We start from the raw sequence: 19,084 nt of genomic DNA, 5'->3' as shown, positions 1-19,084 counted from the left end.
TATTTCCTTTCTAATTATTTTATTTTATTTTATTTTACTCCCGTTCCATGCTCCTCTGGACACGATGCGCTTCACTTCTGCTGCAATGAAGACTCATTATTCCCATTACTGAGATAATTGAATTGCTTCTCTTGTAAGTCAACGAGCAATTGCGATCGTGCTACTAGAATTCTTACAAGGGCACTCCATGTATGAAATAAAAATTAGGAAGACTCGAAAGGTGAAATGCAACGTAACAAACTCGTTGATTTTATTCATTTATGACACCCATTATAAATTTTGCCCAAGTCTATTAATCAATTGTTAAAGCTCGTCTCGAGCTACCCAACAGTTCCTCGCTTTGGCGTAATTATCGTCTATTAATGCGTCCAATCGAGCGAAAATTAAAGCACATACTGCTTCGCTCGATGGATCGTATAAATGTTTATGTTCCTTTTATACTCGAAAATATCGTCGATATTGGACCGCGGAGAAATTAAAATAGACGCCCGTCGAAGTTGATCGATCGCGTAAAATGTTTAACGCTGCGCGTCGGCGTCTGGACGTCTCGTTTCGCGCTTTTGTATTTGGCGCGTGGGCTCCATGCCAATTCTTGTCCGCCAATCGTTGTAAAGCAGCAATTTCGAAAGGTGAATGCGAAACTCGATGGGACGAAATCTATTGTTCGCGAATCGCTTTACTAGATAAATTGATTTATAATGCGAAACCGACCTTCCATTCTCGTCCAACGGGTCATTGGAAACGTGGACTTTATTTCGTTAATACCATCCAGCTAGTACATTGAAATTCTGAAGTCGGAATAAAAATCGTAAAAAACACGTTGCGATTTTCGCATTTAAATTATTACTGAAACGAACGTATCGTTATTGTTCGACGAATAGCCAGAAGTTATTTATTTATCGATCTCCCATAAAATAATCGATCAGTTCCAACCCTAACGGCGATTACAGGGGTTGCAACGACGCTTCTCTGAATCGCTGGAATCGCGTTGCTTGATTCGAGGGCAACGGTAATCTTCGCGCCGATCTAATCTAACTGAACTAAATGGAATTAAAGGAAAGGGAGCTTCGTTAAACGCTAGCAACACGGCTCGAAATAATTGTCTTCCGAGATTACAGAAGCCATCTTGCTCGTTAGCTAAGATATCGGGACAGCTTGTCGTGCGTTGCACTTTGCGATTGTTGAGCTTTAATCGTGGAAGGAGGGAATATCATTCATTGCGTCGAACAATGAAAGAGGAGTAACTTAGGTGCGCGATATTAATAAAGCGATCGTAGTTCTGGGAGTAATCGAGAGCATTAGGCAGTATTTAGACGAAATTACTCGGTCGGAGGAACACTACTCCGAGTGGAAATACTAATTGAAGTTAAACTTTTTCCCAAAGCGCAAGTAAACGCAATTAAAGAGCGTATTATTTGAAAGGAGAGTCGTGCAAGAACCAAAGGCCAACGATATAAAGGTTTAATTGGATTTCAAACTTGCTCCCTCACGTTCGATGTTACGCGATCTCAATTTTCTTCGCTGCACAGTAAAATTTTATTATCTCACTGGTAAGGAACAGGTTTCATGGCTGAGCCACGAACGAAACGCTAATGGCCCCGCGCAATAATTACGGGAACACTATTTACTCCATGAATTTTTAGCGTTCGGAGTAACCGAGTTCGCCGAACAAAAGCGTAGAAACGCATTAGTCCAGAGATATTTAAACTCCTCCCTCCATTCTCGTTACTTAAACTCCTTGTTTAATCCGAGAACAAATGCCTGGTCGGCTGATTAAGATTAGTTTGCGAAAGGCAACGCTAGCTTAATTTAATTTATTCTCATTGTACGCTCGGCTACTATCTTTTACTGCTGTAATTAATACTCGCATTTTGCTAATTTTAATATTGTCCTGGGGAGAATTGAACATCGTCGCAACATTCACTCTCAACTCCAACGAACAACTAAAACAGGTCCATGAACTTTCATCACTGGCCTAACACATTGGTCGCCACGTCATCCAGAAATGGCTGACAGGACTTTCATTAAGGAACTAAAAAATTCATTTCTGGATAGGATTCGTGAACGTGGCGAGATGAAGAAATTAAATACTACGACAAATGAGCCGTTCATTGCACCAATCGATTCCACTCTACTTATTGAAAAATCTTCAATTTAAGTGTCTAAGCACTTAACGCCATTGAACGATAAAACTTGAATAATAAATAACTTGTTTCAGAGGGCATTTAATCGATCTGTGCAATGAACGGCTCGAATGTCGAATTATCTACTTTTTCCTTAGTCTCAAGACGAAATTTTAATCGTTGAAGAAATCTTCACGAGTTTTAATCTAGCAATCAATGTGTAAATGGCAACTCTTCAACGTCGTTTATTCCGAAATTTTTATTGGGCGGTTCAACGAACTAGTCGACGCGGTGTCTCTAAAATTAATTAGCCCTCAGACGCGAGGGCTCGTTAGGAACCGAAGCAAAAGTGAGGCGAAGACAATCGTCGAAAGTGGACGACGTCTGGCGCCACGTTTCGTGGCACACTTCGCGCGATTGTGCCCCACGATGAGCGTGCCCTTAATTGGTTCGACTCCCCCGCGGTTCAGAGGTCCACCCTGGACACAGGAAGTGTTTCGTTGTTCCGTCTCGTTCGGTCTAATGGTCAAGGGAATCGACTTTGGTACACGTTTAGACCGAGACGGATTTCAGGATACTCGGACGACAAAAGCAGTCGCGGTCGGTCGATAACAGCACCGTTGACTTCGACAAAGAGGGGGTCGTAGGGGGTAGGGGGCGACGGGTTACAGAGAGGAGGCGGACACTTTGATGGAAAACTTTTTACGACGAAACGGGCCACGATCGTCTATGTCAGTGCTTCTCAAACTTCAGCCTCCTCGATGATGAACGATTGGCGATTTCCCTCGGAAGACGATTCGCATTCGTATTTTTTAATATTGTTTTCCTAGAGACACGGACCTGTGTTGTAAGAATTCTTGGCAAATTTGAGTAGTACCTACACTCTAATTAAATTATAATAAAGCTCTGATCTCCCTACTATCGTAGATTTCTCGTGCTCCTAATTCGAAATCTCCTTTTCAATCAAATTAAAGTACACAGGTTGCCTGTATTTCCTACTTCAAACGTGGTTTTCTTTCTTATGGAAGGATCTACATCAATGTACTTCGAGTATTCAGGGGTCCAGGGCCCCAGTTTGAGAGACGCTGATCCGAGGCTCACCTCGCTGGATCGTTAAAAGCCCCCGTTAGAAGACTCTCAGAAAGTTCGTAACTCGAAACCCCTTCTGCGATCTCCCACCGTCCTCTCTGGCGTTCGATTTTTATGAATGGCTATCAGTTTCTCTCGCCACCTTTCGTCCCCTCACGCTGCACTTTGCGCCACCATTTCCTTCGAGATCCCCTGGCGAAGCAATCTTCCTGCGAGATCCTTGTTTCGCCTCTCGTAATGTATGTCGTTGCTGAGTGTTACCGATTGGCCGAGACGAGTGTCAGATTTCGAAAGATGTATAAAAATTCCCACTAGGGAGACGATTAATCATAAGAATTCTATCTTTTCTTGAATTGCATTGCAATCAATATTTCAGGTATAAAATGCCATTTTTAAGGATACATACACAGAGAATTCAGAGTAACATCGTCATTTTTAACCGACTTCGAAAAGGAGGTTGCTCAATTCGACATGTGTATATATGTATATATTGGGCTGTCTGGAATGTCCATGCCGGTTTTTAGTAGGCGGTACAGGTCTGAATATATCGGAATGGCTGGAAACAAATAATATGTGTACATTCCTTAAGAGGTGGAAAGATTGTGGAACAAAATGGTACATATGTATATAATTCAATAAATATAAATCAAAAGTCAAATATGCCTTTGATTTTTCTTAAAAATAGGCGTGAACTTTCCGGACAACCCAATATATTTTTTTTTACGATGGTTCCGTGAAACTTGACTTACTTTTGACACGGACCAATTATTTTTGTAGATCCTATCACCATTTCATTATCAAAAATCAAGAACGGAGCAATCAGTTCTTTCATTAATTCTTCCATAAATTTTTCCTTACTCTATATTTGTCCACTTCGTGTCTGAAGATGAGCTCCCTCATCCCTCATCCCTCATCGCCAAATATTAATCAGAGCTGCGCTCACCCTTGAAGAAGGAAGTTCAGGTCGCCGCCCAGACGAACTTCCGTTCGCCCTCGAGAATTCGCGAGCGCGCTGCTTGCAGACCCGCGCAAACCCCAATATTACAACGCAAACGTAGAAACCAGTCTCTGGTTTCTTGGGGTCGTCATACCTCGCTGATCGATCTCCCAAGCTAGAACCCAGGTCTGCCAGGCGGGGTCTGGCGTAAAGGCGGTCTCCTCTGGCACGAAATGCTGGTCGTTTCGCTCCTAACGTGGTTATCTCGGACGTTACGCGATCTTCTATCATCGTGAGACGACTTAAGGTGCGAGGAAAGTCACTGAAACGTCGAATCATTCTGCCAGAGAACGACCAGATCCACGGCTTTTACGAGTTTCGTTTCCCGAACAGAGCATCCATTACGAAAAACTACCCTTGGCGTTTGGGGAAGATTCAGAATTGATCCGAAGCGATGCCGACGTATTTATAGACGTATAGACTCATTAATAAAGTAAACGAGGAAATGAAAATAGCGCGTTTAACACGTTGATCGCAAAAAATGGATGACAGGACTTTTCGTTGAGGAAATAAACAAATTAAATCCATAGGTGAGGCGATAATAAAAATAAATTTAGATAGGATTCGTGAATTTAGCGAGGTTAAAAAATTAATTACTACAACTAATGTTAAGTTAATCGGCCTTTAATAGTTTCGGAACAAAATATTAATTTTGTAGAATATTTTAGCTTGGCAGCCAACGTGTTAAAGCATTATTAAAGCATATTTATTGTTAGATAAATACAGAATTATCTAAACACATAGTAAGGATACATGACAAAGTATATTAAGACTGGTCGCTGCTGTTTCTATTATAATCTGGGAAAAAAAAGACTCGAGAAGAGTTTTCCAGCGTGCAATAACCGACTCGTGGAGAATCGATAACGTCAAACGCGAAGGACAACGCGAAACGTAAAACTGCAACGCCAATTCCGCGGATGCAAATTCCCCTGACCTAATTCTCGCGATTTTCTCTGACCTCATTCCAGCGGCGCATGTAGGCCAGCGTCCCATTTAAACGAAGCGCCGTATTATAATACTGATACCAGCATTAGGAGGCATTTATTTCAATTACGACCACTCGAGATGCTTCATCTTAGTTCTTATCTTCTCCCTTTGTGCATGGAGAATGAAACTATGGTAGGGGAATCGCGACGATACATTTCCATACGTTTCGACCTAATTATTCATGTCAGAAAGAACAGTTCTCTCTAGAATCGCCAGATCACAGTTTTACTTTTGGTTCTCGAGAAATTTTAGAAATTTACATCACGCGCACCTCGCAAAATTCTTATCGCGTTCTACGAAGGCATAAACAGAGCGTTTACGACACGTGCGCGACAATGCACGGCGCATATCTAATTCGATGGTGTGCGCAGCTGGTGGGTACACGAAAAATAAATATATTAAAAGGCATGCACGAACGCTAGGGACCCGGAAGAGGTCGATGTATCGTGCAACGACCCTAGAAAAAAACAAAGAGTGGCTGTGCAGCTTTGTTGCTCGGTAAAAGCACGCCACGATTTGCGACCTATTTCACGTATTCTTGGAAACTCGTTATCGTTGCATTATAAATACCAAAACTAGTCTCGAAGTCGTACCTCGGTGAAGGCTCTCGATGGCTGAACAAGTTAATGCTTACGTTCTTCGGAGTCGTTCGAAGAATAATCAACGGTGCAGGCACTGAAATCACCGATCAGCTTTCCTTGAAAAGCGTGCACGTGCGATGCTTTGCGTCATCATCGCCCTCAGGGGGTTGGTAGAGGGAGAGTGTCGCTTACAGGGTGTCGCGTGTTCTGGTTTCGAAACGATTAGCCTTCGATTAACCCCCGACGCGGAACCCGATCTCGGGGTTTGCGATTGGTATCGTCCATCGACACACTTACGCGGATCGAGCACGAAAGGACGGGGAAAGATGGAAGATGGAGGGTTTAAAGTTTAAACGAAGCCCCTCTTAAGACGAGATCCTATTAACGATCGCGTAAACCCTATCTCGCGGCGTTTCTCCTTACACGGGGGCCGAGTAACCCTATCGTGAAAACAACAACCGTGCCCTGTCCGAGGTAATGAAGGACGACGACCTGACAAAACGATTCTTCGTTCATGATGGACCGCGTTGATGACGGAGACGTCGTCAGCAAGGGTTGCTTTTCAAACGAAATGGTGGCAACATCGCGTGCCACTTATTTCTCTATTGCTACAACACCCTGTAAATAATTATAGGGCCAGAGTAACTTTAAATTCTTGATAACCATGTTAAAATAAAAATATAATGAACATAATACGCATAATAAGTTCTTGGGTTCGTTAACCCTCATTTTACCATAAGAGAATCTCCTAAAGAGATTTTAGATAAAACGTTCCACAGCTTTTAAGGCTGAACACGATTACGATTGAACGTGGCATAGTACTCGCGATAGTTCACAGGAGCTTCGTGGAAGGAGGCATAAGTGAATGAAAGCGACCGTGTCCTAAATTAAAACGCTTCTCGTCGGGGAAACCTTGTTATGAACTTACCGACGCAAACAACCGAACCGCGAAGAACAATGAGCAGACCGTAATAAAATGTTAAACTCTGTTTCCCTACCGTAACGCGCTCCGTTTTAATAATAAACTAGCCCCAACTTGTATACACCGAGGTCTAAACCTACTTTCTCTTAATTGATCCACTTAATCGGAAAGCGAGGTGTCGAAGTGGTTCAAACATTACTATATACAGACTCGAATAAATGCTATAAAATAGAGTTCAAGACTTAGTATCTATTAGGTTGTCCCAAAAGTTTCTTTCGTGAGATGCATTCAATTATTTTCTGTGGCAGTGTTTATATAAATAGACAATCTAATTTCTTAGACATTGATGCTGTAACAGTAATGGAGCGAAATGAATTGTACACAATTTTTTAATGTAATATAAAACATAAGATATTGTGTATGTATTAATTATTAATAAAACAAACTTTTATTAAAAGTTACTGAAAGAAACTTTTGGGACAACCTAATATTACTATTATTTTCATTTAGGTTCCTGGGTAGTTCTGACTCCTGCAAAGTTTTTCTGATATTGGACGAGTGTAGAATCGACGATGAACGAATCGTTGTTTACCATAACGCGATCAGGACTTCGATGGGGATGGTTTAACCCTTTATAGGTCACTGGTACTCGTTACCATTAAGAAAGTGACGGGAATTTTGTATAAAGGGTTGAAAGGATCGCGACGAAATCGCATAAATCGATGGATTTTAAACCCGTGGCATCGATTGGCCCAGTGCGAGGGAAGTAGGCTACCAGCGAACAGGGGAATTTGGCCATGGCTTCTCGTGGGGTGATTTCGTTATGGGGGTAACTGACGTCACTGGCTTGGTGGGGGTTCGTTCGGCCACATCCCCTGGCGCGTAGCAGTGCGACGCAACTTCCTTGTACGTGAAATCAGGTCGATCGTCGCTATCGAACGCCTCCACTTCCGGTGGGACGTCGTCCCACCGAATATCGTGGCCTTTAGACCACGTTGGCTCGTAAACGCACCTTCACGCGGAATTTAATCAAATTTGGAGTAAAAATAACATTTAATGGAACTCTAACACCAATTGGCAACGATATTTCTGCCGTTCATTGCACACATCGATTAACTCCACTTTTTGAAAAATCGTCAAAGCACTTGGTATAGTCATAACTTTTTATATTTCATCGGATTTCTCAACACTTTGTTCTATAGAGTTAATCGATTTGTGCAATGAACGACTCATTTATCAACCAAATTTAATGATATTCGTTCCATTCATTGCTTGCACACGTCCCGACATTGTTTCGATACATATCTCACAGTTTTCGTTTATGTAAGAATTTTAAATCACTTTGTATATTTATAAATCATATAAGTCATAGCCAAACTGTGCGCATTTACGTATGCTGGACGATTGGTATGTAAAGTATCAACCAAGTATATTTATTACACCACATCTTTAAACAGTGTGTTTCAAACTTATCCGACTGCGTGAAGAAAACACATATCCCCCCTCTCACCGTTTCAAAAAGTCATATCTTACGTACAAAGAAATCTGAATGGTATCTGTACATCTGTGTTCTGTGTTCTTTTAACACTTCTCTGCACTTTATAACTGTATATTTACGCAAGTATCGAGAGCATGTTCGTTTTATTACTCGCGAAGGAACCACGGCTACAGTTTCTCGAAGAGATTAAGCAGATCGCTGCCGACCGCAAGCTCGATGGGAAACGCAGTGTAAGAAAGATTCGCGAAAGAGATATCAAGCTAACTCCTTCTTTCATCCGAAGCGCGCCTCAAAACATTCCCGTTATAATCACACGGCCTGCAGGGGCACGGGAAATTTTTTTTCGTCGGTCTCTCCTTTGTCTAACTAACGTACCATTTACACATGTGCTCGCGGACCCTTGCGGCATCGTCATTAACGACGCCTAACGAGCTGGACCAAGACTCTGGAACAATATCCTCGTGTACACTCTGTATTGTGTGACACTGTGTACAGAAGATACGAGAGTTGCAAGATAGGAAAAGAATGATGACGTCCATGCTACGCAAAAAAAAGAAAAATATAGAAACATGGAAAATAGGAAAAACATGACACCTTCGTCATTGTAATAAGTCACTCTTTGAGATATAAAGCAGGAAGGAGATTTTGGGCACATGTGGACATATGTAGCTCCTTCGTAATGTGGAGTAAGGAAAGAAAAACTAGAGGAACGTTTCTTGGGAAGATTATCTATTCAACGAAAAAAAAATAGAAAAGACACTTTTTGAGACATAAAACAAGAGGGAGATTTTAAGCATATGTGGGCACATGTGGGCACATGTATGCACGCGTTCTGAACGTGGATTAACAACGTGGATTAAGAAAAGAAAATATAAAGAAACGTTCTGAGGGGAAATTACAACGAGCACAAGAGAACAAGCAGAGTGGAAAATTAGCAGCATAAAGGCCACCTCGTAGTAAAAGATAAAATAATATAAAGTATACCACAGTGGCTACAAGGGAAGTTGCTCGAGTGGAACTAGTGACATTAAAGGAAGGAGGAGAAAGTATGATAGAAGGTGCTCGTCGAGATAAAGTTGAGGAAGCAACGAAACTGGAAAGAAATGTCTTAGGAGGACCGTGTTAAAGAAAAGAAGAGAACCATGTGGGTGGGGAGAGGAAAAGCTTTCCAAAGTCGCGAATCCGAATGGAGCACGTACCGCGATCGAACTTCCGTAGAAATATTGACTTTGCCCACCTGGAAAGGTTTCGTATGCTGTTACCTAGAACATGGCACGGTGCGCACCCTGAAAAGCTCTTTTCCAGACACCAAATCGTCTTCCACTGGGTAATCGGGCGATTTTCTCCGTTTCAGCCCGCTACCCTTGTTGCTGGCAATCTTATTTCGCCCCTTGCTATTCTACCGAGTAAACAGAGCGAATTTATGCCGGGTGCATCGTAAAGTCTAATACAATCGAGTTCTGGGAGCGAGAATAAGCCAGCTTTCGAGAGCAACTTTTTCCAGACGACTCCTTCCTTTATACCATTATTCGCAACTACATTTCACGCGGCGTGGCAAAGGCGTTATCGTCATTAAACTAAATCCTGTATGGCTACGCGGCTTCCGTTTATTAACTGCGAGCGAAACATATTGGCTTACGCTTGAATTGCTTCGCAATCATTAGTTTCCGTTGGAATGATTCGACATAAAGCAACTCATTGCAGTTATGACTAACAAATTATTCGATTACTGCAACATTTTCGGGATAGAATTTTCTGTACAATGAGTGGAAACGTTCCCGTAATCGGAACAGTTGCTATTTCGGGGGAATTTAGGTAGCAATTTCGACATTTTCGTTGGAGAGGGGGGCAGAGACACGCGTATCGATTCAAAGTGCTCGAAACAGCAGAAACAAGCGGTCATTTTGACGGACGTATTTAGGTTTCGCTCAAAGCTACGAGCTTTTCCCTGACGCTGGCTTTCTATCGATCCGCTTATCAGTTTCATGCTTGAAGTAGTCTAACACGGCTCGAGTGTGCAATTATTTCCGCGAAAATGTATTTTTAAGGGTAACAAGTCTACGGGACATTAGCATTTTATGTATTTCTTTTTTTTTAATAGTGAATCTCATTCGTTCCTTTCAGAAACAAAGCATGATGGTGCGACAACTGGAAGAGGAGCTCAGAATGAGGATGCGGGGGCCGAGCGTCGAGATACAACAGCAAATGGAAGTTTTGTACAACGAGAACGAGCATCTGACGCGAGAGATCGCCATACTTCGCGACACGATAAAGGTAAGCGGCTTATTTAAATTTTTCAAGCGCGGATCTCGCGTCTTGCGGGATTTGGAGGAAGTATTCTTCGCGCTTATCCAGCTATCTTTCGTGTAAATGCAACCAGCAACCAGCTATTGCGCGGGAATGGCGCCTATTTTATTTGGTGTTTGAATAATGCCCGTATAAAGCAGTCTCAAGAATACCGATGCGGAGGTGAATAACTTTTGATACGTAAGTTCGATTTTTATACGCTTCCATGCTTAAATAATCATTCACATTAGCTGTCAATTTCGCGTAAAATCATACGAGGCTTCCATTATCGAGTAAAACATTCTCGAATCATCTACTTTAGAGCACTCGAAGAAGGCATTATAGCTGCTGCAAGACGTCTCTTACGCTCTCGTAGATACCAGTGACGCAATAGATCGCAAGATTTCCCTACGCGAGCAGTCATTACGTTTGATCTATCAATTTACTCGAATCGCATTTTAATTAATATTCCCTCCCCGTGTTATCTGAAAATCCTTCGTTTCAATGCCGAGAAATTGATCGCGAACGTGCGAGCCCGTGGAGAATAATGGATTTCGCGCGAAGAATGGAGCATCGTTGGCTTTCGTTCAGATTGGAATTCGTTGGAAGAATGGCGTTCACCGGGAGGATCATTATAATCGCGAATAACGGGGATAAAACGCACGAAACGGCGGTAAAAGCGAAGGATCCGGGGTCGAGCCGTGAATTCGAGAACCCCGATCCTCCTTTTCTTTGTATAACCTCGTTCTGTGGCCGCTGAGTTCTATATTTGTTGAGAATTCTCTCCTCCAAAATAATGGTGTAATCGAGTACCAGGCTCGTGTTTAATTATTTTAACTAAACGATACGACTTCACGTTCCAACGAAATGTTGGACGTACAATCGATCTATAATAGTTAAAAAAACAGATATAATAAAGTTGAGGAAATGAAGAGAATTCTGAAATAAAGCTGAAGAAAGAAAGAAATTAGGAGGATACAAAGAAACACATGTGTTAATACTGGATGTACAATCAATCTATAACAGTTAAAGAAAAACAGAGATAATAAAGTTGAGGAAATTAGGAAAATGTAGAAATAAAGCTGAAGAAAGAATGTGTGTCAATTCGTGCACATACCAAGCTCAGAAATAGTATCCAGCTCGTTTCAATGGAAGTAACGTTCTTGAACTTTCAATTCTTGCAGCTATACTCCTGCAATTAACGAGACACATACAAAAGGTCTGCACTCACAGGGGTGTCGCTTTACAAAAACACTCGAGTCAGATTCTCTGTCATCATTCCATGTGGATCTTCGCTCCTTCGAGGAATGCTTTGACAGGAAGTTTGCCTGTTGGATGGTCCGATTTAACCTTTAAACATGGTTCTGAAAAATAATTAAATTCCCAGCACGAATTACCGTGCTCTGAAGAGGTTGCCCACGCGCCAACGCGCATTCTGCGTCCGAAAGAAGAATTTCGAGCGTGACTGATTAACAAGGCGAGTGTGTAAATCGAGGGACGACGGGGGTATTCGCCTTAATCAACGTTTTGACAGAGAACAAGCGATTTAGCGGGCGATTCGCTCGACTAATCCCTCGGGTGCGGTTTGACGGGCGCTCAGGAAACGCGCAGGAGTCCCGAAACCGAAATAGACAAGAGGTTTAGGTCTTGTTCGAGGTAAACGACCGATTGTCTGCCAACGGTTCGCGATGCTTCCGGAAATCTTGGCAACGGGTATCAGCTACCCGCAATAACTCCGTTAAGTCTGCCACCAGTGGCGCCCAAAGCGATCCCTGCACCCTGGATAACGCTGGATCAATAAACGACGGAACAGCCGCCGTCTTGTTCGCGGGCGAAATTAGATCACGAACAACGAGACGCCTCTTCGACTTTTTTACGAAACGTCCACTCCGGCGGTCCACACTCCTTGAAAAGATTGTTGTATTCTTCGTGTGAAAGTGGTTGGTACTGGTCTTTTTAGGAGGGAAATGTATTATATGATTAGCGAATAATCTAACAAGTTTGAGCGAATTTCTCTGAAAGTAGAAATTAGCAAATAATTAACCAAGTTGCCTAGATTGGCTAGCAGCTTACCCAATAATCAGAGAATCATGGATACAACTAACTTTACGAGAGATAACCATCCTCGACTACTTCCTCTAATCGAGGCTCCATCAGCACAGAAATTAACCACGATTCCCTTCTGGTCTGTTCATCCCACGCACGAAATGGTCGAGGGCGCGATGGACGCCGATTCATCCTTAAAATAAAGTCATTTACCCTTCGGGGAGTAAGCCAGCTGCGAAAGGGACTGATCGAACGCAGACCAGCCAATCTTATCGCGGTGGTCTATCGATCGCGGCGCTCGCTCCAAAAATACCTACGCCACGGACACGAATGGGTCGAAAGTTCAAGAACCCCTTTTCTAAATCCGCTATTCGGCGGGCAACGATCGGAAATTTTGCAGAACAAGTTGACACCGACGTCCACGGCCAAGTCGCGCGGACAGGTCAAACGTGCAACGCACTGGGAGCAACTGGTCGCCTTTGGCCACTCGCCAAATTATGCAGTCGCTTTCTGGCTACGTTCCCCGCAGCCTTTATTATCAAATTCAGCGATCGTGGCCTGGGTCCATCGGCAACGGCCAGCGTTTCCTCGCGTGACGAGCCACCGTCTCGTTCGTGTCTCTAATCCGACCATCGAGGGGGTGTTTTTCTGGAAACGTTGGCCAAAAGTCGATTGAGAACATTTTCTCCAATTATAGAGTTTTGGTTCCGATCCCTTTCATGTTGACATCCTACGTGACCTCGCATGATATTTATGTGTGAAATTCTTGGAAAGAAATATTTAAAACCCTCTTTACTTATTATGCCTCACCTGAAAATATTATAAAAATTCATACGTTAGCATGAGCACAAAAATATTTTCACCAATCCACACCTCATTCTTGTCTTGGAAGAATATTACAATTTTAATTATAATAATGCTTCCCATCACCACCAAACAGAAAACGTGACGAAATATCATAAAACCTCACAATTACAGCGTTCCTACGGTATGTCAGAAGACCAAACCCTACCTGAAGAGGTTCAAAGCACCCAGATTCAATTAAAGCTCGCATCGAACTACGATCACCTAACATTTACTTCGATTTTCCATGAATTAACGATACTTTTCGAGGCATAATTCCCTTTTGGCAAGGTTTATTAATATGTTCAAAGACGATTGTCTTTGTGATTTCACGAAGGACAGGGTAGAAGAGGAAAGGAAGGAGCTGGAGCGCGAATTGTTTCGCTGGAAAATGCTCGATTCGTGTTACGTTCGCTGGGAAGATAGTGCCGGTGCTTGACACCCGTGTAACGAATTTAGACCGCTCCTTTGACGACGGCAACGCAATTAGTACGGAATTAGACACCCGCTGGCCACCCCTTTACCTTTTATAACTGACACCGTCACAGGAAAAGCGTAGTCGTTCTCCCTCCCACGCAAACTATCCAGCGCCGTTCTCCGTTAACCCTCTTAATCCTTTCGGTTTTCCTCTCAATTTTCCACAAACACATTTCACACGACGAGTGAAATTGTTGCGTCGGCGAACAATTTCCCGCGGGATAAATAAAGCATGTTTATGCAACTCCGAGAACCTCTTCAGGAGTCCTCTACATCTCTAACACTGAAACTACCGAGCAAGATAATTGGACTTGAATTGAAAAATCTTCAAGTTTCACCGTTCCTAAAGTTACCCCTTTCTTTGGTATCTCAGTGGCGAGGGCAAATGGCCGCAGAAAGTGAGGTTTCTTTCCAATTATATAAACGGAGCATTAATAAAAATTTTGCGAGTCTCCCTTTGCATGAACTAATTAGAAAGCGTCTTTTTGTTGCAGGAGCTGGAATTGAGAATAGAAACGCAGAAGCAGACCCTGCAAGCTCGCGATGAAAGCATCAAGAAGCTCCTCGAGATGCTCCAAAACAAGGGAATGGGTGAGGCATTCCGTTAAAATATTTCCTCCCTTACACAAACGCTGTCATTTTGTCAACGAACGTGTTCGTACTACATTTAACCGATTTTGTCAAAGCAGAGCTGAAGTGAACGGGAAATGTTTGTTGTTAACAATATTCAACGTAAGTTCATAGACGAGAGAACAATTGCGAAAAAATGAAACTGTAGCTTCAATTTTCAATATCGATTACATTTAAATTGCAGTTTTCACGACAGATTTTTAGGGCGATTCGATTATTGATAATTTTATTGAAAAAAGAACTCTTGGCAATAGTATCTATTAAATGTACTTTCATATTTTTACATCTACGACGGTTCTGAGATTAGTATCGAAGAAGTACTTTTGATTATGTTAACTAAACTTTAATTGTATTTCATTTCAGTTCTCTTTAAGTCATGATCATTGAAGTATCTCATCCCTTAGCGACAGGACCTATCGTCCTGAATCGATTCTCCATCGAACTACGCTTCATTCTAGGAATATCGACTAGCAATCCCCCTGTACTATACGTAGTAAAATAGCAACAGAAAATGTTTGTTTCATTAGCAGCGTCATTCGACAAAGTTCAAACCAAGCAAATCCCAGAAATCATGATTAGTTTAGCACGCAACATCTTGACCATTACGATCCATCAATAACGAACGAATTAACGACGACAACGAAATCAATTTTTTATTTAATCAATCGAAGCACTGAAACGCACAATATTATCTGGGTCACCCCAATACTACAAGCTGTCAGAGGTAAAATCGCCGAGTGCGGAAAGAGAGAAGCGTGAATTTTTCACCAAGAAATTTAATCGACGGGTCGTTGAAGCGTCGTGGATTCATCGAAACGTTGAAATTCGCGATTAGGAACGAATTTTCGAGCATTTCGTTCCCTTCCTTCTGAAAGAGGACGTTTTTTCAGCGTCGAAACTCACCACCGTGGACCCCGAAGGTGAATTAATCTCCCCGGTTGAATCCAGTCGCCTCGACAAAACAAAATGCCCCTGGCACTCGGACCATCTCAGCCAGCTTAATTTGCATAAACGTGCGCGCACTTTGTCGAGACGCGCACAAAGTGGCCTCGGTCGTTTTTTTCAGGCTAAGGGAAACGTTAATTTGGAACATCGCCGAAGACCGAATACAGAAATAAACAATTCTACGCGAATCTGTGGACGATGTTGCCTGACTTTACTTTACGAAGGCGAACCAATATGGCCGCGAAGCTTATTGTCCGACTTCTTTGATGTGATAGAGTTCCTATCTTTGTTTACTGCATTCTTACGAAACGGATTTTTAACTTTAGATGGATTCCCAGTAAAATACTAAGATTTCGGCAGCTAACTGCGACACTGAATATAAATCTGGAGGTTAGTATTTAATCAATCGTTTACTTATTTAAAAAGAAGGATTCATAAAAGAGATCGCGAGGAAAAATGATTGAAAATCGACGCGACTGGAGCAATCAGAGATTAATAAAATTCTGGTGGTGAGTTTTGCGCTGAGATATGGTCAAAATTTTCGTGTAGCCAATGAAAGATAAAAATTCCAATTCGAATACAAGTTCATACGGACACCGGTCCAATAGACGTCGCAAACTGAATTGCTATACCTCGTTCGCACTCGTTATCCGTTCTTGGATGAGAATTTGTGCCCGTATCTCTGGTTTGGTACGAGTTTAAGCAGCGCTCCCCGCGTTCAGCTCGGCCGGCGTTCTCCATTTCCGCGAGATTGCACACAGCGAGACAGGAACTATTTCTCGGAGTAATAATCGTAAAGAGGATACATACGGAACGACGAGAAGCGGAGCACGCTCGTGGTTTTCGTCGAATTTTCGCCGGTCCTCAGCAAAATTTTCGAGCGTAATATCGTGGCGGGTTCTTGTCTCGAAAACGTCCCTGAACACAATTGTAAATTACCTGACGAGGAGCGTCCCGCGACGACGACACGAAAACGGAAACAGTACAGCAGCCACGGAAGAGGCACGTATAAACGGTCGCTAAACAAAAAAAAAAAAAAAAAAAATAAATAAAAAAAGTCCCTTCTTCACGAATAGCACATTTCTGTTACTTCATCGAGCGAAAACATCATTCTCCCCACTCGATCGAAATGGGACCGTGCGAGAAATAACATTGATATTAAAATCGTAAAACGCAGACAGAGACCGTCCGAAACTCTGGACACCGAGCAGACCCCCCAAGAGCTTCTCGTTGCTTTCTGCTGTTCCAGGAAAAGAGGAGGAAAGGATCATGTTCCAGCAGATGCAGTCGATGGCCCAGAAGCAGGTCCTTAAGCTATTTCTACCCATGTCGGCATATTCATAAACATATATACCTATATATATAAAAAGAAATATTATTGCTATTACTACTATTCTCAATCAATCAATCAATCTATCTATCTATATATATATACGTATATCACTATCACTTGATCGACGATTGTGTCACGCTCATCAACGTATATGTACATACATCATGATATCGTTCGTCTGGGAGAGAACGGTACACGCATCTGTCTACAAGCGCACGCGCGTACAGAGATGCGCGTACACCCTAAGCGCGCGCATAAGCATATACCGGGATCAACATATATATATATAAATCTCTTTTTTTTCTCTCGATCGCGGCCCCCCCCCCCTGCCCACCGTACCGTTGTTGCGTAGTAGTTATTGCTTGCAAAGTAGAAGTGTTATTGCGCTGCCAGCGGCTTTCAGTCTCTTGTCCCGCGTCGTTTCACGCTTCAAGCCCCCTCTCCCTTGCGTGATCACGCCCGTGTAATCACACGCCATGGTGCGCGGCCGCAGAAAGGGAAAATACGTGTCGTCTTCGAGGGAAACGAGCCGTCGCTCTCGGAGGACGGTTTACTTCCTAACCGGGAGGACGCGTCGCGACGCCTCGTCGCGAGCTGACGTCTTCGAGATCGACTGATTTTTTAGAAATTTAAGAATCGGAGATATCGAAGGTATCGAAGATATTTGGGGGTACATTGGGTAGGCAGGAAGGTGTTATAGTTGATACGGAATATCGAAAGGGAGAAGTGTAGGAGCTTGGGGATGCGAGGATGCTAGGAAGTATAGTACTGGATCGTTGTAATGTAATAAAGCTTGAGAAGTCTAAAGCTTTGGATACGCGGAAATTCGTGAAAAGGCGCTGTTACGTGATGTGTGTATTGCCACGTTATGTAGTACTTCGTGAGCACTCCAAAGCGAAGTTGTTATGGTTCATACAGAGTATTGAAAGGGAGAAGTGTAGGAGCTTGAGGATGCTAGGAAACGTAGTACTGGATGGTTGTAATGTAATAAAGCTTGAGAAGTCTAAAGCTTCAGATACGCGGAAATTCGGGAAAAGGCGGTGTTGCGTGATGTGTGTATTGCCACGTTATATAGTACTTCGTGAGCACTCTGAAGCTCTTATGCTTCTCACTTAATCTACATTTACTACTAACTTGAATTAGTCAATATTGGAATCTATATCTAGTACCCTACGCGAAGGATGTACCCCTTCGAAGTCTAAAGCTTCCATATCTGAAGATACGTAGAAATTCAGGGAAACGTGATATCACGTGATGTGTGTATTGCCATGTTATGTAGTACTTCGTAAGCACTCCGAAGCTCTGATACTTCTCACTTAGTCTATTAGGTTGTCCCAAATCTTTTTTTCGTGACTTGCACTCATTTATTTTGTGTGGCCGTGTTTATATAAATAGACAACCTAATCTCTTAGATGTTAATGTCGTAACAGTAACAGAATAAATGAATCGTACGCGATTCAGTGGTGTAACATTAGATATAAAATATTGCGTACGTATTACTTATTAATGAAATGAAAGAAAGTTTTTGGACAACCTACTATATTTAGTACTAACTAGAATTGCTCGATATCGGTATCTGAACGAAAATGTGGTACTCTGCGCGAAAGATGTACCCCTTCGAAATCCTAGTTACCGATCTCGATGACGTCGCTTGCGGACGAGACTCGCGAGGGTCCCCAGGCCGCGGACGCACGAATTCTCGCACGAGCAAATGTTCTTTTGGGGTCAGTTCCTTCCCCGAGAAAGCGACAAAACACGGACACACGTACAAGGTACGGTATATACTTGAGAAGACTCGCACGAGCTGCGATCCGGCACCGTTTGTGTAACGTACCCTCTCGCGATCTCCTCTCTCGTGAACGTCGGCGATTCTCCCAATTTCGTCCCTCCTCAAGGGGGAACAATCGTTCGAGACAATCGGCAACCTGCCACCCCCTCAACCCTCGGGTATTCCAGGCCCGCGATGCCACGGGTTCTGCGGAAAGAGTCACGTTCAAACACGAACAACACACGATCAGAGTTATACAGACAGACACATGTGCACACTGACACCGTCCTGTTTGTTATGCTGGGTGACTGCTCGAAAATTTCACTATTGACAGTCGTTGTCCGAGGGCAAAAGTCTCTGGCGCGCCAGGAATGGGCATAATTTAATTTGGAAGTGTACGGAAAAATGTTTTGCATTCGCGGGAAGTACTTATTCGTAGAGGAAATCAGGTGTTTAAGGTTCCATTTAGTGATTCAGACATTTAGTGTTTATCAAAGAAGATTGTCTAAATGAAATGATAGGCTTGATGTTTCCAAATAAAGTCTTTATAGATACATAC

The 19,084-nt window shown here is 42.7% G+C and overlaps 1 protein-coding gene across 6 annotated transcripts in view; it reads left to right on the top strand.

Moving 5' to 3' along the window:
• The window catches only part of LOC128886089 (trichohyalin), a 96,906-nt gene that overhangs the window by 22,868 nt on the left and 54,954 nt on the right, over window positions 1-19,084 (top strand). The window contains exons 2-4 of one of the 6 annotated variants that reach the window (XM_054140645.1): window positions 10,322-10,471; window positions 14,344-14,440; window positions 16,602-16,729. In XM_054140645.1, the coding sequence (XP_053996620.1) occupies window positions 10,322-10,471; window positions 14,344-14,440; window positions 16,602-16,729 (375 nt within the window). Of the gene's footprint in view, window positions 1-10,321; window positions 10,472-14,343; window positions 14,441-16,601; window positions 16,730-19,084 lie in introns of those variants that run through there. The other 5 variants (XM_054140646.1, XM_054140648.1, XM_054140647.1 and 2 more) reach the window with 5 other exon arrangements.

The sequence above is a fragment of the Hylaeus anthracinus genome, unplaced genomic scaffold (genome assembly GCF_026225885.1).
Source record: "Hylaeus anthracinus isolate JK02 unplaced genomic scaffold, UHH_iyHylAnth1.0_haploid 11982, whole genome shotgun sequence".
Taxonomy (NCBI): Eukaryota; Metazoa; Arthropoda; class Insecta; order Hymenoptera; family Colletidae; genus Hylaeus; species Hylaeus anthracinus.
This window is presented reverse-complemented; position numbering and strand designations above follow the sequence as displayed.